Below are 23,796 nucleotides of genomic sequence, written 5' to 3'. Positions count from 1 at the left end.
GAAGAAGGACTCGCTGCTGATTGGCCCTTTTTCCCCTGCCCTCATCTCTCCTGGCCACCTTGAATGAAGGCTACCTGTGGTGGACAGCGTGATGCTGTAGGCTCCAGGCAGGCATCTGAAGTGGCGTCTCCCTCAATGATACCGTTGTTGGTGGGACCCCGTGCCTTACTGTGTTGGGCCGAGAGTTTCTTCCCGGATAGGGGGATGAGGATGTTTGCTGAGTGGCCACAGTGGACTGCGCTGGATTTCTCCACTTGACCCATAGATCTATTTTTCACCTTTCTCTGTCCAGTGTGGTGCCCTGGAGGCTGCATCACCTGTGGTCCCTGCCCTAAGGCTTCCGTGGAGTTTGGCCAGTGGGAGGCACCAGTCGGAGCTTGCAGGGCAGGAGGGAGAGGGAGAAACACTCCCCATTCTTCTCCCTGCTGTGGCGCTGCAATCCCAGGGTCGGCTGTGCTCTCCATGGTCACAGCTTGTGCCAGTGGCTCCTGTCTCATGGTCCCAGTTCTCTTCCCCTCCACCTTTCAGCCCGGGGGTAACAGCCTCCTGTCCTTGCCCCTAGTCCCTGGGTGCCCCAAATGCTTCCTTGGTCACTTCCTGTAGGTCACCTTTGTTTACTTCTCTTCTGTTGAACTATCTGGGGTGAATTCTGCCTCCAGTGAGACCCCAACATCTATGGAGGCCAGTGGAACTGGGCCATGTGTGTGGACATTCATCCTGAAACTGGCTCTTGCCTCTGCTACTCACATGACATCAGGCAATGGCCCCACCTTCCTGAGCCTTATTGTCAAATTAGGACAATAAAGTCCACTTTTGCAGGATGTTTGTGAGTGTAATGGAAAGAATAATGCCCCCCAAAGATTTCCACGTCCTAATCCCCAGACCTGTGAATGTGTTACCTTACCTGGCAAAAGGGAGTTTGCAGATGAGATTAAGTTAAGGCTCTTGAGTTGGGGAGGTTGACCTGGATTATCTGGGTAGGCCTAATGTCATCACAGGGGTCCTTATAAGAGGGAGGTAAGAGGGTCAGAATCAGAGAAGGAGATGGGATGACGCAAGCAGAGGAGAGAAAGAGGAAGAGAAGGAGAAGAGAAGAGAGGGAGGAAGAAAGAGGAGAGAAACAGGAAGAAAGGGAGAGAGATTTGAAGATGCTACACTGATGGTTTTGAAGACGGAGGGAGGAGCTGCAAGCCAAGGAATGTGGGCACCTCCAGAAGCTGGAAGGTCAAGGAAACAGATTCTCCCCTGGAGCCTCCAGCAGGAACCAGCCATTCCCACACCTTGACTTTAGCCCAGTGAGGCTGATTTCAGACTTCTGACCTCCAGAACAGTCAGAGAATAACCTTCTGTTTTTCTAAGTCACTATGGTTGTGGAAATGTGTTACAGCAGCCATAGGAAACTTACACAATGAGAACAAATGAAAAAATTGCAGGAAGACTGCCTGCATTTCAGAGCAGTTGCCATGGTAATGATCACTGCATTTGGGAACAGTGGGCTCAGGTCTCCCCGTGTGGGAAAAGTGGATCTGTAGGCTCAGATATGTAGCACAGACAGCCCATGCTGTCTTTGCTGGTCCTTTGCTACCACTTATCTCATCTTCACTCACATCTTTTCCTTCCATTTCCAAAGTCTCTCCACTTTCTCTCCAGTCATCTGTGGCTGCTTAACAAATGATCCCATGATGTGCCAGCTGAGAACGGCCATTTCATTGTGTTTCATGGTTTTGAGAGCTAGGAGCTGAGGAAGGGCTCAGCTGGGTGATTCTTCTGCTGCATGTTGCCTACACCGAGGTTGTTTGTTGGTGTTCAGCTGGAGGATGGACTGGGCTGGGTGGCCCACAGTGGCTTCCCTGTCATTTATGATGCCTTGGTGGGGACAGCAGGGTCTGAGCTCAGCTGGGATTGTCACCTGAGCCCTGACATGTGGCCTGTCCAGCATGGCAGCCCAGGGTGGTGGGACTCCTTCCATGGTGCTCAAGGCTCCTGGTGCAATGTCCAGTGAACAAGACGGCAGTTATGTGGCCTTTGATGCCCAGCTTTTGATGTCTCAGAGCTTCACTTCTGCTAGGCTCTTGGTTGAGTGGGTCACAGGCCCACAAGACTCAAGAGGAGGAGGCATAGACCTCATCTCTTGATGGGGGGACTTGTGGCCAAAACACAACACTTTACCTCTAGTTTTATTTTCTACTTTTCCAGCTGGGAGTTTCAGTTACTTTTCTCCCACTGGACTCCTATTGGCTTTGTTCTCCATGCCATGTGTTTGTTCATTCATTCTACAAACATCACCTGAGCACTCACTGTGGGCCATGGTCTGTGCTGGGAACCCAGAGAGCACATTAGGAGCATGTGACATACATGAATACTCATGACATGCCAGGGGCTTTCTAAGTGCCTTCTGAGGCCAAGTAGCCTCCAATCCCCCTGGAAGGCATGTACATTTCTTATCCCCAGCTTACACATGTGGATACTGCAGCACAAAAGGGGAAGAGGCTCACCTGTGGCTGCTGAGCTAACCTGTGGGAGAGTGGGCTTTGAGCTTGGGCAATCTAACTGGAGAGGCTTGTGCATAACCACCAGGCTCCATGGACCCGGAGGCGAGGAAGGTATGGCAACTGACCTTCAGGGGGACTCTCTTGCTAGAGAGAGACCAAAACAAAAGTGTTGCTCTAGCTGGACACTGTGGCTCATGCCTGTAATCCCAGCACTTTGGGATGCTGAGGTGGGAGGATCACTTGAGGTGAGTAATTCAAGACCAGCCTGGGCAACAGTGAGCCCTTATCTCTACAAAATATTAAAGAAAATTAGCTGGGCATGGTGGCATGCACCTGTAGTCCCAGCTACTTAGGAGGCTAAGGCAGAAGGATCCATTGAGCTCAGGAACTTGGGGCTGCAGTGAGCTGTGATCATGCCAGATGTGGAGCTGTACTCCAGCCTGGGGAAGAAACAAGCAAGACTCCATCTCTAAATAAAAAAGAGTGTCCCCCTAAGATGCTCTGCGAAATATTGTAGACTGGTTGCCCTGGAGCCTCATGCAGGGAGGGAGGAGGGGCCAGGTCTATCTCTGCTCCCAGGGTAGAAGACATTAAGCTAGAAGGATGAGGGGAACAGCATTCCCGGCAGAGGAAATAGCACGTGCTTCAGGTTGGCGTTGTAGGAGCGCATGGCTTGTTAGTGAAGGGTGAAGTTCTGTGCAGCTGGGCGTAGCCTTCCCAGGAGGAAGCAGTGGGAGCTGAGGCTGCAGAGGGTAGTGGGGGTGTCTTGGCAAGGGTCTCATGTGCTGGCCTGAGGGCACTGTGGGGAGGGGGCTGATTGTGTCTGCTTTGGGATGTGCCGGCTGGTGGCTGTGAGGAGGGGAGCAGGAAGCTTGGAGGTGGAGAAGGTGGGTTGTCATCCATTTCATTCCACCAGTGGGGGACGGGGAGGCTCAGAGAGGCTGAGTGACTCACCCAAGGTCACGCAGGCAGCGAGCATGGAGGTGAGACTGGGGCCCAGGTGCGTGGGATGAGCCATTGGCTGTCCCCCCACCCTGCTGTGACCTCAGCTGCACCTCGTGCTGCGGTGACAAGGTGACAGGTTAAAAATAAAGCACTGTGGTGCTGCCAGACCTTTACTGGCACAGGGTGAGGGCTGGTTATGTCACTTTAAAGAAATACTTCTCTGCAAGCCTCAGTTGAGCATGTTTCTCCCCAGACCTTCACCTGGGAGCTGAGTCTCGAGAAATAACGCTCGTTACAGCTGCTGTCCCAAAAGGACTGTCGGGGCAGGCTCAATAGTGGCCACCACTGAGTAAGCACCTACTATGTACCGGGCCCTACATGGGAAAGTAGCTCATACCTTAAAGCTCATCCATGGGCTCCAGCTACTGCTCGTGCTGCAGGCGCCTCCCGTTATCCTCCCTAGGGATGAGGAGGGGTTACGTGAGGTCACACAGCCAGCAGGTGTCATCGGAGCCCACTGCTCTCAGGGCTGCAAACCTGTGGCCACTCTACAGGAGCAGGAAGGAGCCGGTGTTATCAGTCTGGCTCTGCAGGTGGAGACGTGGAGGGTCTTGCCCAGGAAGGCACAGGTGAGGGGCATTTCACTCCTGAGAGCTTCACCTTCTGTGACTCTGCCTGGGACTCCCTTCCCTGTATCTTTCTCATCATTCAGGTCGCAGCTGAAAAGTCACCTCCTCTGGGAGGCCTTCCCTGACCACCCTCCATCTGGAGTTGTCTGTCACTGGATCCAGGTGCAAAGCCCCAGAATGAAATGAGCCTGGCGTGTTCTGTGGCAGCAAGGAGGCTGGTGTGGCCAGAGCAGAGAGTGGGAAGGGTGGGGGTGGAGGTGGAAAAACGACGTGGTCCAATTTCCATTTTTACAGCGTCAGTCTGCCTGCTGTGTGGGGCGTGGACTTTGTCGGGGGCAAAGTGAGAACCAGGGGATGACTTTGGAGGCCGCTGCAGTGTGGGAGTGAGCGATGATGGTGGCTTAGACCAGTGGCTTAGCTCCAGAGGTCTGGACAGGATTAACCAATTTATTCAACAGATATTTACCAGACACCTTGCACGTGGCAGGAACTGAGCCAATGGGGGATCTGTCAGTGAAGGGACAAACCCATAAACATACAAGAGCATGTTGGGGTGACAGTACTGCTAAGAGGGAAGGCGGGGAGAGGGCTGCCAAGGGCCAGGCACTGTTCATTTAGGGAGGCGGGCAGAAGGAGGTGCGAGGCTCAGATCCCCCTTCAAGAAAGACTTTGCTGTCCAGCCTCAGGGCAGGCAGCTGCTTGACTGTCTCTGGATTTTGGCATCTTCAGGATCTGCCTCTGCCACTGAACAAGGCCATTCTTTCTGGCAGCCCTCAGCCAACGACTGTCCCCTGGAGGGGTTTCTAGGGCCTGCCCATTTCTACACATCCCAGGACTCCTGCGGCAGGCAGCCTTTGCCCTGGAGCTTGCTGTCGGTTGGCTGAGAGGGTCAGTGACACTTGCATGGCTGTCAGGAAGCTCTGCCTGCCCACACTGGCTCTTCTACCTTTTACCTTTAACAAGTGCGACCTCCCAATAAACCTCTTCACTCCTAACAGACTCAGCATCCAAATACAGGGCTGTTTTCAGGAGTCGCTGCGCTGTCTTTGCATCCACAGATGTCATGCATGAGGGTTCCAGGCACTCTGCACCCTCATCAGCCCTTGTGTCTGTGCTTTAGGATGTGCTGGCTGGTGGCTGTGAGGACGGGAGCAGGAAACTTGGAGGTGGAGAAGGTGGGTTGTCATCCATCTCATTCCACCAGTGGGGCACGGGGAGGCTCAGAGAGGCTGAGTGTTAGCCATGCTAACAGGTGTGGTTGTGCCCCATTATGTCTTCTTCTTCTCCTCCTTCTCCTCCTTCTCCTTCTCCTTCTCCTTCTCCTTCTCCTTCTCCTTCTCCTTCTCCTTCTCCTTCTCCTTCTCCTTCTCCTTCTCCTTCTCCTTCTCCTTCTCCTTCTTCTTCTTCTTCTTCTTCTTCTTCTTCTTCTTCTTCTTCTTCTTTTTTAAGACAGAGTCTCACTCTGTTGCCCAGGCTGGAGTGCAGTAGCATGATCTTGGCTCACTGTAACCTCTGCCTCCCGGGTTCAAGCAGTTCTCCTGCCTTAGCATCCGGAGTAGCTGGGATTACAGGTGCCCACCACCACGCCTGGTTAATTTTTGTACTTTTAATAGAGATGGGGTTTCACCACATTGGCCAGGCTGGTCTCGAACTCCTGACCTCAAGTGATCCGCCTGCCTTGGCCTCCCAAAGTGCTGGGATGACAGGTGTGAGCTGCCGTGCCTGGCCGCATTATGATTTTAATTTGTAATTCCCCCATGGTTAAAAATGTTGAGCATCTTCTTATGTGCTTATTTGAGACTTTTAAAAGTCTCATGGTTTTAGGTTACATGTAGGTGTGTGATCTGTTTTGAACCAATTTTTCTCTGAGGTGAGAGGCCTATGTCCCGTTGCGTTTTTGCATATGGATGTCCAGTCGTTTCAGCACCACTAGTTGAAAGATCACCCTTTGCACATGGCCCAGGCCCATTGCAGACGCTGGATCCTTTATCTTGTAGGAGGTCCTGTCTTCTGGGTGTATCTATGGCTTCCCTGCGGTGTCCTTTGGCACTTCCCTCCCGCCCCTCTATTTTCATAATCAGAAATCCGCAGAGCTTTTATTAGATTGAGCCTCAGGCCTGTTTTTCTTGGCAGGAATGCTTGGTTATTGGTGAGGTGGGGTTTCCAGTGCATCCTGCCAGAAGGCACCCAGTGTTCAGTGTTGCCACGGGTACTGGAGCACAGGGTGACCAGTGGGGTCAGGGGCGAGAATCTGCTATTTCCTTGGTTAGCTTCCTTATCATCCCTTCTTATGGTTTCACCGAGACACTCAGGAAAGTTAGATTAGGGACTCTACTAGATGATTCCAAGAAGCTATTGTTGCTTTGTTAGGTGTGATAATGGCATTTTGGTTATGTAAGGATGTGCCCATATTTTTAGAGATGCATGCTGAAGTGTAAGGGCGTGATTTTACTTTAAAATCTCCAGTGGAGAAAAAATAGGCAAGAGAAAAAAAGGGAGAGATGAAGCAAGTGTGGCAAAATCTTGATAATCGTCGAATCTGAGTGACTGCATGTTTTGAAGATGAGTAAATGTTTTCATAGGCCGAAGTCTGGATTGCACAAGTTTCCCCCAAATGCTCCCCCAACCCCAGGTTATCAGGTGAATGTGAGCCGCTGGGAGCATTTAGAGGCTGTCTGCTACCTGTGCTTGGGGGCCATTAGCTGTTGCTCTTCTTCCCATCTCTCTTTCCTCCCCTCTTTCCTTTTCTCCCCTCTTCCATCTTTTGTCCCCACCGTTTTCCAAAAATTCCGGGCTGACCCTCGGCAGAGCCCCCGCTTCACGGCCTGCCCTTTCTCATAAAGACCACCAGAGGGCGCCATGATTTAAGTCTGTCGCTGTTCTTGGTGCTGAAATTCTGAAAGCGGGTGGAGCACACGATGGGCCCGGGAGCTCCTGAGGGCTTCAGCCCTGTTTTCTGTTCCTTTGAAAACAAACACACCTTTGGGTCTAAGAAATATACTGTTTTATATTCCCAAGATGTGGTCCCCAACCTTTGCATCCCTGAGATTGGAAAGAGAAGGGACGGCTGAGATGCTTAGTGAAGGGTGCAGGCCTGGGGAGGCTTTGTCAGAATCTACCACTCACCAGCTGTGTGGCCCTGGGCTAGTCACTGCACATCCCTGAGCCTTGATTTTTCTCATCTGTTAAATGGGAATGATAACCACGGCTCCTTTAAGAAGTTATTGTGAGGATTAATGAGATGCTGAAGATTTTAGTAATCTCAAGATACTATTCCTATTGCTATGACCACTACTAATACTTTTTTTAAAGCACGTGCTGTGTGTCAAGGGCCCCTCCAGTGCACCTCCTCCCAGGTGTGAGGTCAGGAGATGTGATGTCCAGCTCAACCCTGCCTTGCCTGTGATCACCGGTTTGACTCTGGCTGTACCACAGCCACCCTCGGAACCTTATGTCTTCCTCTAATGGAAGATCCTGACCATAAACCTGACCTTGCAGGGTTCCCATGGATATGTCCCCAAAGCTCTGAATACAGTGGCCAGTGCACCATTGATGCTAAGTCAGCGACAGCTGCTATTATCATTCTCAGGGCCCTTCTCGTTTAGCCACGTGTTGATTCTGTGCTTTGTGGGTCCCAATAACTCCATCTCTTCATGCTTCTCTGGAAACTGCCCCCCCCCCACCTCCAGGGAACTGTGGTGCTGGAGCATTGCCTTCCGTAGCTTTCTACCTCTATTCCCACAACCGTTTGTAGCTAAATCAACAGTAGGTGTTGGTCAGCGAAATACTGATTTTGCTACAATATCCTGTTTGACTCCATACGATGGCCCTAAGAGGGAAGCAAACGTTGCCTTACTGTGTTTACCTTACAGCTGAAGAAACTGAGGCCCTGAAGAATGAAACTGCCCACCTGAGGTGCCCCAGCTGGACAGGAGTCAGGCAGGGAATTGGGGATTCTTAGAAGAAGAGGGTTGCTCAGAGATTCTATAGGAGAAACTGAGGTCAGAGAGGTTGCTGCTACTGGCTCAGAATTGCTGAGTGCATTCATGTCTGAGCTGGGATGGGAACTAGGCCCCTTGACCTTGGCCCAGAGCCTTTTCCTTAGTGTCTAATTCTCTGCCTTGAGCCTCACGGGTGTCATGGAAAAGAGACGTATGTAAAAGAAACATGCCTGGCTTTATTACACCTGAGACTTAAGACAGTAATTTTTGGTGATTAGTCTTCTGGCATGCCTGGTCCCTCATGGCCTGCACCTTTTAGGCATGTGATTTTGTACTCACTTGTGCCTCTAAAGCACCTTGTTAGTGGAGGTAAATTAACTTATTGATTTTGAGCTCCACTGCTACTACAATAAATTATAACACGATTTCAGTCATTTTGTTGTTACTTAGGCAGATGTTGAAATACTGGTGCATTGGTAGAGCTTCTGAAATGAATTTTTAGCAAATCCCTAAAAACTATGTGAGCTTTTCCTAAATGTCTGGAGGAGGCAATAGGCCTGACTTTTTCAGATCTATATATTTTGATTAATAACGTATCTCCTGGTGCTGGTATGGTGAGGGTGAGCCCGGGAGAGCCCCAGACTGTGGGGCCCCCTTTGAGAATGAGCCTGGCATTAGGCAGCAGGCACTGGAAAAAGTTGTCATCCTTCCTGACACTGCATTTACACTCTTGGGGATTTATCCTGAGGAAATTATCAAAAAAAATTTAAGAAATCTCCTTCTGCCTAAATTCACTGCAAAATTATTTGACAGTAGGAACAACACAAAATAAATCTGGAATCAACCTCAATGTGCAGTGACAGGGACATTGTTTTCCAGTTGTAGCATTGGTTTGCTTCTGGAAGTTTGTGTTAATTTGCTTGTTTGGGGCATCCACACTTGCAGAGCACAAGGAGAAGGGTGTTAGCTGGCCGGTGGTTTTTATTTCAAGAGGAAGACTCTTGCTTACACTTCCTCCTTTTCTGCCCAAACACAGGGGGACACTTTGTGCAAATAATCACATACCATTTAGGAATGCTTTTGGAGCCAGGTGTGCTGGCTCATTCTTGTAATCCCAGCACGTTGGGAGGCTGAGGCAAGAGGATCACTTGAGGCCAGGAGTTAGAGACCAGCCTGGGCAATATAGTGAGATCCCATCTCTTAAAAAAAAATTAGCTGGGCATCGTGGCCCACACCTCTAATCCCAGCTACTCAGGAGGCTGAGTTGGGAGGATCGCTTGAGCCCAGGAGTTTGGGGCTACAGCGAGCCGTGATCATGCCACTGCACTCCAACCTGGGCAACAGAGCAAGACCTCATCTCTAAAAATAAAAATAATAATGATAATAAACTAGGAAAGCATTCAGCTACAAGTAGGAGGAACATTGACTAGATGGACTTCCGGTAGCTGGAACTGAGAGAGATAGGGTTGCAAAAACATTTTCACCATAAAAGGCAAGGGGTCTGCCGTCCAGAGCTCATGGCTTGGCTGGGTGAGGCCAACAGGAACCAGGCTCCGCTGTCTTCCTGCTCTGCCAAGCTCAGCTCTGGACCAGATCCTCTTTCTTTGAGTCTGGTTCTTGTCCTTCAATAAACGAATGGGGCCAGGGTGAGGATGGTTGGGTCGGGGGACACTGGGCTTCTTTTTCCCCTCCTTGTGGGCAGTCCACTCTGGGGACTCGAGGGTCTTCCATGGAAGGCAGATCCTTGGATGAGTGAAGGCTGCTGTGTTGACAGCTCAGCTCGGGGGCCCAAAGTCAGAGATGAGATTCCTCGTGGGTGTTACGGAGAGCAGACCCACGTAAAAGAAACATGCTTGGCTTTACCATCCCCAATACTGCTTGGGGCAGTATCTTAGGTGTGGGTTTCTTGCTCATGGTCACGAGGTGGCAACTGGATGTCCAGGCCCGGGATGTGAGGTCATAGGTAGCAGGACAGGCAGGGGAAGGGAGCCTGTTTCCTGGCGCTCTGCACTCATGCTTTATGTGACAAGCTGGGTGGCCCCTAGCTGCTTCCCTGTCTCCATGTCAGCCGCTTGGTTAAGCATGGTTCTCAGGGGTCCCTTGGCCAGCTCTCCTGCTAGCAGCTGACATCAGGGGAGAGGCCTGTGATGCCTTTTCTGGCAGCCAGTGTGCATCAGGGCAGCGGTGCTGGACGCTGCTCCTACAAAGTAGCGTCTGGGCTTCTGTTTGGGAGGGGCCTCTGAGCCTTGTGGCCAGCTCCGTGGCATCTCCTCAGTAGGAAAAAAAACCTGTGTCCCCAGAGGAGGAATTTGGTTTTTGGGAAAAGACAGACTCATCTGCTGCCCAGGTTGGGGAGAAGATTGGAAGGAGGTGGAGCCTTCCTGGTTGGTTGAAAAGAGGAAGAGCAGAGGCCTCCCCGTCTGAATTGCCCTCTGCAGTTTCAAAGCTGGTTCGCTGGTGTTATCTCCTGAGCCTCACCCCACTCCTGGGACGTGGGGGCCAGAGCTACAGCTCAGTGTGGGGGCCACGCCAGGCCCAGATGCGAGGCTCTCGGGAACCATGAGAGGGCGTGAGCCTCTGCTCTCCACCTTCCCAGGACAGGTGTAACAACTGCATCAGCTCCGCCCACACCCACTGAGCATCCACCGTGTGCTTTCATTTTTTAGGGGATGCTTTCTAAGAAAGAAACCTGCCTTTGGCCGGGGTAAGAAGTCTTTGTGGTTCTTTTGTAGGTTAAGTAGAGAGTCATCAGCAATGCTTCAGAGAGTTAAGCGCCTGGCAGGGTGGTGGGCAAACCACCCTCACTAGACAAAACTCCAGAGTTCAAATCTACAAACATTTTTCTGAAACAAGTGTTTTAATAACCGTAGCATCCTTTAACAGCATAGTGTGGTCTCAAGTTCACCAGTCATTGGGATTATTGTGGATAAACTTCTCCATCTTAAGGAAAGCTTGATGCCTTCTCAGCAAACAATTCTAGAGGGAAACTTACCTTTAGGACAAGATACAGAATACAGTAGAGCTTTAATGTCCACCACAGGGTCCAGGATGTGTAAATATTCCCTCTCCTTCTCTGTAATAGTTTGGCAGAAAATCCTGGCTGGCCCTGACTTGGTCTCTCAGGGCAGCTCTGTGGTCTCATTTTTCTCTCATATCTGACCCTGGTTTTTGCCAGCCAGGGCTAAAATAAAGTGTACGGAATGATCCTTTTCTGTTTCCTCCACACAAAGACAACTTCCTGCTTTGGTCAACTCTCTGGGGTCTGTTAGACCTGCTGTGTTATTCATAATGTATGTAATCCGTATGTCTAGCCTAAGCAAAATCGCGAAATGAATATCTGTGCACCCACCATCCACGCTAAGAGAGAGAATAGAACATTTTAGGATGTTAGAAGCCCCCAGTGGCCCTCCACTGGGTGTTCATCCACTCCACCATCTAAGGCAAGCTGGTCCAACCTGGGGTCTGAGGGCCGCATGTGACTCAGGATGGCTTTGAATGCAGCTCAGCACAAATTTGTAAACTTTCTTAAAACATGAGTTTTTTTTTTTTTTTCTCTCATCAGCCATCGTTAGTGTTAGTCTATTTTATGTGTGGCCCAAGACAATTATCGTTAGTGTTAGTGTATTTTATGTGTGGTTTACAGAAGCTGAAAGATTGGACACCTCTGTTCTAAGGGAACTGTAACAGCGATTCTCTGGCTTTACCTTAGTTTTGGTGTTGCTACACAATGTATTGGTTAGTGTTGCCTGCATTTGCAATTTAAATAAAATCACAGAGCAGGCCTTGCTTTTGGCCATCTAACACTGTGTTTGAAGATTCCTTTCTTCCTCCCTCCCTCCCTCCCTCTCTCTCTCTTTCTTTCTTTCTTTTTCTTTCTTTCTTTTCTTCTTTCTTTTTTTTTTGAGACAGTGTTTCTCTCTGTCACCCAGGCTGGAGTGCAGTGGCGAGATCTCAGCTCACTGCAACCTCTGCCTCCTGGGTTCAAGCGATTCTCCTGCCTCAGCCTCCTGAGTAGCTGGGATTACAGGCATATGCCATCACGCCCAGTTAATTTTTGTACTTTTAGTAGAGATGGGGTTTGGCCAGGTTGGTCAGGTTGGTCTCGAACTCCTGACCTCATGATCCGCCCACCTCGGCCTCCTAAAGTGCTGGGATTACAGGCGTGAACCACTGCGCCTGGCCTGGTACTTGTTTTTTTTTTAACCATTGCCATTTTTTTTGGTGACCATGTTCATTGGCTGCCCTGGTTGGCCCATAGGAGGCAGAGGCTGAGCTGGAATTCAGTGTGTGGGGTGTTGATTAGGAGGTGCTCCTGGGGTCCACGCCTGATTGATGAGGGAAGGCAGCAGGATTGGGCAGAGGGAGAGCTGAGCCGAGTTGTAGTCCAGTGACAGCTGTGGCTGACTGTGAGGAGCTCAGGGGCTGTGGTGGTGCATCCACGCCGTCCTGCCTTGGGCCCAGATGGCTGCTTCTTCACGCTTGCCCAGTCACAGGAGGCGATCCACCCTGCAGGTGTCTCCTGACAGCACCCTGCCTGCTGCAGCAAAGATCCCTCCTTACGGGGCGTCTGGGTGGCCCCTCTGAGTCCACTCTGTTGGCCAAACATGTTTCTGTTCTTTGAAATGCAGGCCTCCCTGCTTTTTTTCCTGTTGGGTTGTCTTCCAAAAATTGATTACAATATTTTTTTCCTTCTAATATATTCTGCACGTGAATCCTGAGTTCAAATGGGTTGCAAATATCTAAGGTTGTGGCTTTTTCACTTAAACTTTACAGTGGAAGCACAAAGTCTCGTTTTCTATTTCTTCTCGTGTCAGTGTTGGTGAGCTGTATTTTTCTAGAAATGCATCTGTTTCTTCTAAGTTTTCACAATAATCTAGCATTATCTTTTTTTCTTTTTCTTTCTTTTTTTTTTTTTTGAGACAGTCTTGCTCTGTCACCCAGGGGGAGTTCAGTGGTGCGATCTTGGCTCACTGCAACCTTTGCCTCCCAGGTTCAAGCAATTCTTCCTGCCTCAGCCTCCCTAGTAGCTGGGATTAACAGGTGCCCGCCACCATGCCACCATGCCTGGCTAATTTTTTGTATTTTTAGTAGAGGCAGGGTTTCGCCATGTTGGCCAGGCTGGTCTCGAACTCCTGACTTCAGGTGATTCGCCCACTTTGGCCTCCCAAAGTGCTGGGATACAGGCGTGAGCCACCGCGCCCAGCCATTCTCGCATTATCTTTTAAATCTCTGTAGTGTGTTCTGTCCCGTCAAATTCATTCTTCCTTAGTTAATGTTGTTGGAGGTTTGTTTACTAATCTTTTTGAAGATGATCATGAGGATTGGGGGAGCATCCACTAGGCATAGGACTGGCTTCCGCCTCCAGTGTGGCCTCCGTCTGCGGTGTGCCTTGTTTAGTGCAGATCTCCAGGGGTTATTGTTGGGCGACCAGGGACAGTCACAGCTCCTCTCTGGGCTTGTTTGTTCACGTGGTGGCGGGAAGTGAGCACACTGCTCCCTAAGCTCTGTAGAATGTCACTGTCCCTTTTGGAGGGTACTGTGGTCTTTTATTGTGATCACGAGTGCATTTGATTTAGCTCCTGGATAAAGGACAGGAATTTGTCATGAATCCCTTAAAGCACTTGGCAGCTTAGTCCACACTAGGTCTTCGAGAAATATTTGTTAGATGACGGAACCTATGCAGCGAGGGAATCAGTAGCTCAGTCAGCAATTTACTGCCTTCTCAGGGATTCCACTTGGTTCCCCTCCTCCCTTTTTTTAAAGTTAGAAAATGACTCACATGGCTGGGCACAGTGGCTCACGCCTGTGATCCTACCCCTTTGGGAGGCCGAGGTGGGTGGATCACTTGAGGCTAGGAGTTTGAGACCAGCGTGGCCAACTCTACTAAAAATACAAAAATTAGCTGGGCATGATGGCAGGTGTCTGTAATCCCAGCTACTCTGGAGGCTGAGGCACGAGAATTGCTTGACCTAGGAGGCAGAGGTTGCAGTGAGCTGAGATCGCGCCACTGCACTCCAGCCTGTGTGACAGAGTGAGACTCTGTCTCACCAAACAAACACACAAACAAAACAACTCATGGTTCCCTGCAAGGGTCTGGTCTGGTCGGGCTGGGCTTTTGATGATCTGACCACTCTGTCCACCTCTGCTCCAGCGCTCCTGTGTGACAGGGAACCTACGTGATGGACAGCAGGCAGAGAGAAACAGATATTAATTAATTAATTAATCTTGACCTGTATTCCAGTAACTCCGAAATGCTGCAACCCTCAGGTGGCAGCTATTTTTTGGAGAATGGAACATAGGACAATGCTGGTTGTCTTCCCAATATCCATTCTTCCTGGATTTCTGGCTAACAGCCCTGACTTAAATCAGGGGGCTGTGTGCCCAGCTGAAATTCATATTCCCAGGTCTGTAATTCAGCAGAGGTGGTCATGGGACCCTGTTCTAACCAATGGGACATAAGCTGAGATCACTGGGTGGGGCTTTTGGGAAAGATCCTCCACAGAGAATGACTCAGCTGGCACCTGCCCTTTCCCTTGTTTTCTTCTTGTCTGGAATGTGATGGCTGGAGCAATGGCAGCCATTTTGTAATCATGAAGTGACTTGAGGACACCATATGCTAAGGATGGAGAAGCAGATAGACAGAAGGGACCTGGAGCCTTATCCACAACACAGAGTTCTGCTCCAGTGCTGGATTGCCGGCCTCTGGCTTTATTTTATAAAAGAGAAAAACCCTACATTTCTTCCTAGCTTTCTAACACAGCTCCTAACTGATACAGGCCGGGAAGCCCAAATGGAGATTTTTGCTTCCTTCCCATGTATCCCCATCAGTCTCTCCCTGATGCACAAGGAAAGACCAATCTGAGCACACCCATATTCATGCAGAAACCACGTGTGCGGAGCCCTTATGCACTGTAGTGGGAACGTGAAATGGTGTAGCCACTTTGGAAAGTAGTTTGGCAGTTCCTCAAAAGGTTAAACATAGATTTATCTCATGACCCAGCAATTCTACTTCTAGGCATCTACCCAAGAGAATTGAAGACATCCATCCATACAAAAAGGTGCACATGATTGTTCATAGCGGCACTATTCATAGCAGCCAAAAATGAAAACAACCCAAATGTCCATCAACTGATGAATGGGTAAACAAAATATGGTCTATCCATACAGTGGAGTATTATACAGCCCTAAAAAGGAAGGAAGGCCTGCCACATGCTACAACATCAATGAACCTTGAACACGTCATGCTAAGATCATGTTAAGTGAAAGAAGCCAGACACAAAAGACCACATAGTGTATGATTCCATTTATAGGAAGTGTTCATAATCAGAAAATTCATCGTGACACAAAGCAGATTAGTGGTTACTAGGGGCTAGGGGCTTGAGGAACGACCATTAATGAACATGTGGTTTCTTTTTGGGGTGATGAAATGTTTTAAAAGTAAATCATGGTGAGGGCTGCACAGCTCTGTGAATATACTAAAACTACTGAATGTACACTTTATAAAGGTAAAGTGTATGGTATATGGCTTATGCCTCAATAAAGCTGTGATTAAAGACTGCATATGCTTTAAAGTGAGAAGCTTGGTGTCATTGGAGCCAGGCGACAGAGCAGGATGGGACTATCTGCAGGGTCGCCACGGGCCTGGGGTAGGTGGCCACGTGGCCGCTTTCTGCCTCCTCTAGTGGAATAGGGAGGCACAGTGGTTAGGACCCAGACCCCTCTACCCACACAGCTGCACGTCCTTGGGGAGATCTAGTTTCTGTGCCTCAGTGGCCTCATTTGTCAAATGGGGAGACTCCTGTATCGCCCGCAAGGTTGTGGTGAGGCTAAGGGAGAGTATCAGGAATGCCTAGTGCAGCTTCCACCTGCAGGGACACTCAGCAAACCCCAGATCTGATTCTTCCATTTCCCCACGCACTTGCCACCCTTGACCACTGCCTGGTCGGCAGGCGCTTCTGTAGTCCGGGCTTGAGAAGAACTTTCAGAATGGTAGATTTTTAATTTTTTTTTTTAAAGGAGAGAAGGAAAGCAGTGGCAGGAATTGTCCTCTGTGATGTTACAACATATTATAAAGCTCAGTCATTGAAATAGTCCGGAAGTTCACTAGACTTGGGAGAGAGACTAGTGAAGTGCAACATAGTACATGTGTGAGTCCCCTGTGGCCGCCAGAGCAAAGTTCACAGACCGGCTGGCTTAAGACAACAGAAATGTATTGTCCCCAGTTCTGGAGGCTAGAAGTCCAAGGTCATAGTGTGGGCAGGGTTGGTGCCCTCTGAGGGTTATGGGGGGAATCTGTCCCAGCCTCTTCTCCTGGCTTCTGGTGTTTTGCCCACAACCTGTGCCACTCCCTGGCTTGTGGAGGCCTCATCTCAACCTCCACCTCCATCCTCACACGGCACTCTCCCTGTGTGTGTGTGTCTGTGTGTCCAAATTTCCGCCCTCTCTCTTTTTTTTTTTGGAAGGACATCAGGCATATTGGATTAGGGACTCAGCTTAATGACGCCATCTCAAGGCATTTCATCTGCAACTACCCTATTTCCAAATAAGGTCACATCCTGAGTTCTAGGGGTGAAGACAGCAGCATGTAGATTTTAGGGGGGAAGCAATCTAGCCCTTTCTGGTGGAAAGTCAGAAGCAGGTTTGAGCTGTATAATAAATCACTCGCTGTATAACGGGCTCAGTATTTGTGGAGCACCTGGCTCTGAACAGGTACCAGGAAACAGCAGTGATACACCGACAAGGTCCCCGCCCATGAGTAGCTCAAGCAGCAGGGCCGGGAGGACATTTCATGACGGCGCGGGAGAGCAGCCAGCTCCACGCGTCTGCCCTTTGTAATGAGATTGTAATGAGAACAAGTTAGAGGGACAGAGTGCATTGGCGGCCGGCTCTTTCATGAATGTAGCACGTGGTGTGGGTGGTGCCACAGCTCCAAGGCTGAACCCCGAGCTTCTTCGGCCAAGGGAGCAACTGCTGCCGTGGTGGATGACTTGAGGTTTTATTTTACAATTTCATTTGCTGCGTTACTGGCGTTTGGAAGATGACATGACCTCATCTCATTTTTCTTTGCCTAGTGAAAATAGCAGGGGATTTTGTTCCCTTCCCACAATTGGGTGTGTTTAGCGCCATCATAACACAGATTGTTAAATCATCCTCGTATGTTTCCGTTTTGCTCTGAAACGCTTGCGTCGCTGGGGGCGATGAACTTGGCTCAATGCACCTGTGTGTCAGTGGAACTTGGCAGATGCGCGGCGGGCACCTCTCCATGCCGATATGTCTACCCCGAGGAAACAGCCATGGGGGTGGGGTAAAGAGCCAGGAAGAGGGGAATCTGGGTTTGATTCCCAAATCTGATGCCCCAGCTGTGGGACCCCTGAGACAAGTCATTCAACTTGTAGGGGTGCCCGCCTCAGTGGGCCGTCGGGAAGATTAAATGGAATGATGAATGCAGAACTTTTTTTTTGGATTGTTTTTAATGTGGCAAAATATACATAACATAAAACTAATCATTTTAAGCATTTTCAGTGTCTAATTCAGTGGCATCTGGTACATTCCCATTGTCGTGCAACCATCTCCACGACCCATTGCCGGAGCTTTTACTTTGTGCCCATTAACACCAACTCTCCGTAACCCCAGCCCTGGTAACCCCTATTCCACTTCCTGTCTCTATGAATTTGACTCCTCCAGGACTTCATATAAGTGGAATCACACAGTATTTGTCCTTTTGTGACTGGCTTATTTTATTTAGCATAATATCTTCAGCTGGGCGTGGTGGCTCATGTCTGTATTCCCAGCACTTTGGGAGGCTGAGGTGGGTGGATCACGAGGTCAGGAGATTGAGACCAATCTGGGCTAACTTGGTGAAACCCCGTCTCTTCTAAAAATACAAAAAATTAGCCGGGCGTGGTGGCGGGCGCCTGTAGTCCCAGCTACTTGGGAGACTGAGGCAGGAGAATAGTGTGAACCTGGGAGGTGGAGCTTGCAGTGAGCCGAGATGGCGCCACTGCATTCCAGCCTGGGCGACAGAGAGAGACTCCGTCTCAAAAAAAAAAAAAAAACAAAAAATCTTCAAGGTTCGTCTACATTGTAGCATGTGTCAGAATTTTATTCTTTTCTTCAGGCTGAATAATATTTATGGAAAGGGTTAATCTGTAAGTTGCCATGCCACTAAAAACAAAGTTTTAGAAGGTGTGTAAAAATTAATGGTTGAACCAAACAGAAGAGGTGAACTGAAAGGCGCACTCTCCTTTCCCTTCAACCCCAGAGCCATTCCCCATGTAATCGCCTGTGCATCCTCCAGACATTTCTTTGCACTGGTGAGCATTTATATGTGTGTCCTTTGTTTTTAGACCTCCATGCCATGCACCTTGATTTTTTTCCCTTTGATGTCATTCTTCCTTTTTTTTTTTTTGAGATGGGGTCTCGCTCTGTTGCCCAGACTGAAGTGCAGTGGAGCGATCTCGGCTCACTGCGACCTCTGCCTCCTGGGTTCAAGTGATTCTCTTGCCTCAGCCTCCCGAGTAGCTGGGATTACAGGTGCCCACCACCACGCCTGGCTAATTTTTGTATTTTCAGTAGAGACAGGGTTTCACCATGTTGGCCATACTGGTCTCGAACTCCTGACCTCAGGTGATCTGCCCACCTTGGCCTCCTAAAGTGCTGGGATTACGGGTGTGAGCCACCTCACCTGACCTGATATCTTTCCATATTGGCACACATACATAGAAATGCCTCATCCTGTTCAACAGTTGCTTAGCATCCACCGATAGATGGCCACGTCTTATTTCCCCAGGTCCGTGCTGATGTCCGTGTATGTCGTTTACCAATACTTGCCATTACGAACAACACTGGAAATGATTGTTCTTGATACAAGAGTGAGATTTACACCTGAATCCCTAGCAGACAAGGGGCCTGTGCATTGAGAAGCCTCAGGTTGTCAAATTGCCCCCTGTGGAGGTGCTGCCTTCTCCACCGCACCCACCCTGCACAAGAGGGGCTTTCCCCACTGATAACACTCCTGCAGGGTATGGGCCACGGGGCCTTTTTTGGTCACTGCCATATTTGAAAAGTGCTACGTTTGTGGTTTAATTCACATTCTCTTAAAATGATGAAAGTGGACACATCTTTTTTCACTTGCCTTTCTTCTTATGTGGATTAAAGAATTATTTCTTTTTCTTTCTTCGTGTGTGTTTCTTTTTATGTGAATGACTGGTGGGTCTCCTTTTCTCACTTTTCTACTGAGTTTTCATCTCTGTCTTCTTGTTGATTTGTAAGAGTTCTTTACATAGTAAGGAAAGTGCACTGTGCATACTAGTTGTTGAAATCTGTTCAACTCAGGGTCATCTCTAAACGTCTTACCTTCTTTGAAGTTACCCATAAAACTATGTGTGCCCCTGAAACAGTGATGTTTCCTTTCATAATCCCGGGCTTATAGTTCCTATCTTTCACCTTGAGGCTGAGAGGCTCTCCTTCAGTGTCTGTTGATAATTTACCGAACCCTCATCTCTTCCTCAAGCTACACAGAGTGAGGTGGGGAAAAGATGATGGTCAGACGCTATGGAAGGAGCTGGAAAGAAGCTGTCAGGCGTGGGGGTGGTGCGGGACTAACACTGTGATAAAGGCAGCCAAGCAACCTCAAGGTAAGTATTAGTTCAGTGGACTGCAGCGTGGGATGCTGTCCCTGCCATAGGGCATCAGGGAAGGCTTCCTGGAGGTGGCGACAGTTCAGCTGAGCTGCAGTGGGACCTCAGTGGCCATGTGCTCTCATCCACAGGCTCAGAAGTTGGCCAGGAAAAGCCGTCCCTATGCCTGAGTGGGCTGTGGGCCTGTATGGGGTGGGGTGGGGCTTCCAGTTCCATGTTTTTAAGTGGGAGTGACCTGGAGTCCCTAGTGAGGGATTTCGTAGGCTGTGGGGAAACAGCTGCTGCGGGGTGAAGTTTGAAGACAAATGACAGATGGGAGATGGGGAGGAGTAACCCCATTTGGGGCCAAAATAGCCCGAGGGGAAGGTGGTGTGTTGTCCCCATTTCACAGATTTGGAAGCTGAGGCTCAGGTGGCTCCTGCAGCCGGGAGGAGGGAGGCGTTTCCAACCCCGGCCCAGGGCTGGCTGGAGCTGTGCCGGGCAGCGGCCAGGGTTGCCGTGGGTGGTGGTGCTCGCGTTGCATGTGATGTGTGGCGGCATGCATGCACCAAGGCTCTTTGATTGCTCAACTTTAGTTTTTTTTTCTGATTATAGAAGTAAAATAGAAAGAAGACCTTTTTTGAAATGACCTGTGTTAGTCACCTCTCTCAGGATGCGTGAGGCGGACACGTTGAGGCCACCTCAGCTGATGGAAGTTTCCGGTAAGACGCCCGTTCTCATAGCCGGGCAGCAGCGCCGGTGAGCTTGGGGACGTGGGCTGTGGGTCACAGGCGCCCGACACAGCGCCAGCCTGACAGCGGGAAGCGGACCCCACGGTGCTGGGATCCGGTCCCTCCCCTGCTTTGGCCCCTGGGCCCCCAACCCTGGCTCCTGCTGCCTGGGCCCTGGCCCCACCCTGCCAGCCCCCATCGCTGCCCCTGTCTCCGGGCCAATGGGTGAGGCCCCCCTCATGCGCCACCTCCTCGTGGACTGTGGCAGGGTCACTTTGTCAGGCAGCTGGGGCAGGAGCCAGCATTGTTTACTCACTGGGCCAACAGTGTTGAGTGCCCGCCGTGGCCAGCACTGGGCCGGCCCCTGGGGTTGCAGCAGTGGGCAAGCGGACAGTGACTCTCGAGGCTCACACTGAGCAGCAGACCCAGACAGACAGAGTCAGTCTGTTAACTGGATCCTGACTGGGTGTGAGTGCCGCGAGAAATCCACCAGGGCAGCCATGGGGAGACGGGGTTGTCACTGTGAAGTACAGGGTGCAGGAAGGCGCCCGAGGGAGTGTGCGGGCTGTGTGTGTTGGGGAGTGTGTGTTGGTGTGTATCTGTTTGGCGGTGTGTGTGCTGATATGTGTAGTATGTGTTGATGTGTGTGTGTGTTTAGTATGTGCGTGTCGTATGTGTTGATGTGTTTGCACAGTGGGATATGTATGTTGGGGTGTGTGTATTGATGTGTTTGTTGATGTATGTGTGCTGTATGTGTTGGTGTGAGTGTTGGAGTATGTGTGTTAGGGTGTGTGTGTTGGTGTGTGTTTGTTGATATGTGTATGTGTTGGTGTGTGTGTTGTATGTGTTGTGTGTGTGTTGGTGTGTATGTTGGTGTGTGTTGGTGTATGTGTTGATGTGTGATGTGTGTGTTGATGTGTGTGTTGATGTGTGTTGATGTGTGTTTACTGATGTATGTGTTGGGGTGTGTATGTGTTTGGGGTATGTGTATGTGTTTGGGGTATGTGTGTTGGGGTGTGTGTGTGTTGCTGTGTGGTGTGCTTATTGTGTGTGTATGTGTGTTGGTGTGTGTTTGTTGATATGTGTATGTGTTGGTGTGTGTGTTGGTGTGTGTGTGTTAGTGTCTGTGTTGATGTGTGTTGATGTGTATGTTGGTGTGTGTATGTGTTGGTGTGTGCCTGTTGATGTGTGCATGTTGGGATGTGTGTGTATTGGGGTGTGTATGCATTTGGGGTATGTGTGTTGGGGTGTGTGTGTGTTGCTGTGTGGTGTGCTTATTGATGTGTGTGTGTGTGTGTTGGGATATGTGTATGTTTTGCTGTATGTTGATGTGTGTGTGTATTGGGGGCGTGTTCACACATACCTTTTCACCGAGCAGCCTGCTTTGTAATGGCCACTGAGGTTGACGGGCCTGTAGGTAGATCCTCATTTATTGAACCAATTTCCTGTGTTGGACATTAGAGTGTTTCCTGGTGTGCTCAGTTATAAACAACGTGCTGCCATCTTGAGTTTCTACCCCTACTTGAGGCACAAACAACATCTTCAGAGAATCTTAAAGTCTGCAATCCTGCATTTGGGTGGCAATGTCAACTGCAGACTTACAGTCCCCAGGCAGCCTTAAGCAGCTGTGCGTCTTAGGCATTAACAACATAAAACAGTATGTTTCTTTAGGCCCAGTGCTGGCCATGGGGTGCTGGGCCCTGGACGGCTGGTACCGGAGCCGTGGGTACCAGGCCCTGGCACCCCACAGTTGTTCTGCCTGTGCCGGGGCACCTTTTGTTTGGGGCAGGAGGACAGGTCTTTGTGAGGAATTACAGAAGGGACTCTCTTCTCTGCTGGAGAAAGACCTATGCTGTTTCATTTTACGGCCTTGTTTGAGGGAGGCTGGGAGGCTCTGCAGTTTAGAATCCTGTTCAAAGCTTATGCTCATGGGCCTAAGAGGATTTGGCTGTGACCAACTTGTATGACATGGGCTGTTTGTTTTTACTCCTGCCACGTTCTCTTCTGGGTCTCGGGCATGTGTTCTTATGATTACTTTCATTTACAGCCTGGGACGATTGTGAATTCTTCAGTAGCATCCACCTTTTAGAAATAGGAAGCTTTCTAAAGTCACGTTTGCAAGCCCAGCCTTTCCAAATTCTTTGTCATTAACTCAAGACCAGAGCCGTCTCTCATCCTCCTGCTTACCCCTGCCTCCATGCACCATGCTGAGGGCAGAGCGTGGGCTTCACCGTGCTGTGTAAGCTGTGAAGTGCAGTACCCCCTGTGTTGAGCTCGCCTCCCACTCTGTGAATAGAGCAGACAATGCTGGGGACGTGTCTCCCAGCCTCCCTTGCAGCTAGGGCACAGACACCTGGCCCCCCGGTGCTGCTGCCTTGGGACTTGACTCAGAATGTTGGCTGGCAATGTGAGGAGCAGGGACCGGGGGCCGTATGTGTGATGGTGGTGGCAGCGGAGGAGGCAGCCGCAGTGATCCAGATGGCGGCTGCTGGGTTAATTTGGGAAGAACAGGCGCCTTCAGACACTGCTTCGTCTTCTAAGCCAGGGGCTGGACACTGTGATCCTTGGACATTTCTGTTCCTTGTTTTTAATGCTTCTGGAAAGTGTCTTTATTTTGCCTTTTAAAAACACACAGTGCAATGTGCATTTAAGGGAAGGCAAATCCCCCTTTTCTAGTGGAAATGAGCCTGCGTCTCCCCAGACAGCTGGATTCTGGAGCTGCTGCCGCCCATGAGTTCTGCCCCTTTGTTTCTGTGTTTGGAAGGCCTGGCCCAAAATGGGGGTTGGGGGTGCCCCGGCCTGGTCTGGAATGGGCAGGAATTATTTCCCAGCAAGGTCAAGGCTGCTCAACGCCGTGAGAACCCTGGCCTGGGCATCAGGAAACATGGCTTCCTCTCTAGCTCTGACTTTGCTGGGCAGCCCTGGACAAAGCTCTCACCCTCTCTGAGCCTTCACAGCCTCTTCTATGGACTGAGGATGGTGATCATAACCAAGGTGGTCGTGAGGACCGTAGATGGCACTTGCCATGGCTGGGCCATCTGTAAAGTGCTGTGTTCAGGTTAGAGAGGACAAGTTGGTGTTATTGGAGGGAACCTGTGGTGATGGGGGAGAGGGTGACTTGGTGACACAGCCCTTGATGGCTAAACCTTCCTGACAATGTCACAGGGCCAGCCTCCTGCCCTTTGCAAAGCACTGGATCCTCAAAGAATAATTTACACTCCAGAAAATGGAACCCATGCTGGGTGGGTTCTATCACGTGCAGCCTCGGGGGATGAGAGCTGAGAAGACCCATGTGAATACATGCAGGATGGGGCATCTGGTGTCTGCCAGCTGCCACCTGCTCCGGACCTGGGCCACCGGCTCTGCTGCCTAAACCTCTTCACTTGCTCCATTTTAACCACAGCTCACTCATCAGCCTTCTTTGGAGAACGTTGGGGACC

At 50.1% G+C, this 23,796-nt stretch overlaps 1 protein-coding gene across 2 annotated transcripts in view; it reads left to right on the top strand.

The window, feature by feature from the left end:
* PPP2R2C (protein phosphatase 2 regulatory subunit Bgamma) overlaps positions 1-23,796 on the top strand; it is a 242,899-nt gene that overhangs the window by 10,228 nt on the left and 208,875 nt on the right. Inside the window, exon 2 of one of the 2 annotated variants that reach the window (XM_030801408.1) lies at positions 20,241-20,347. The exons of the other annotated variant lie outside the window; for it this stretch is intronic. Coding sequence (XP_030657268.1) covers positions 20,299-20,347 — 49 coding nt within the window. The 5' untranslated portion in view covers positions 20,241-20,298. The remainder of the gene's footprint in view (positions 1-20,240; positions 20,348-23,796) is intronic. 2 annotated transcript variants of the gene reach the window in all.

Source organism: Nomascus leucogenys, chromosome 20, assembly GCF_006542625.1.
Source record: "Nomascus leucogenys isolate Asia chromosome 20, Asia_NLE_v1, whole genome shotgun sequence".
NCBI lineage: Eukaryota > Metazoa > Chordata > Mammalia > Primates > Hylobatidae > Nomascus > Nomascus leucogenys.
The sequence above is the reverse complement of the archived record's forward strand: the minus strand, read 5'-3'. Positions and strand labels throughout refer to the sequence as shown.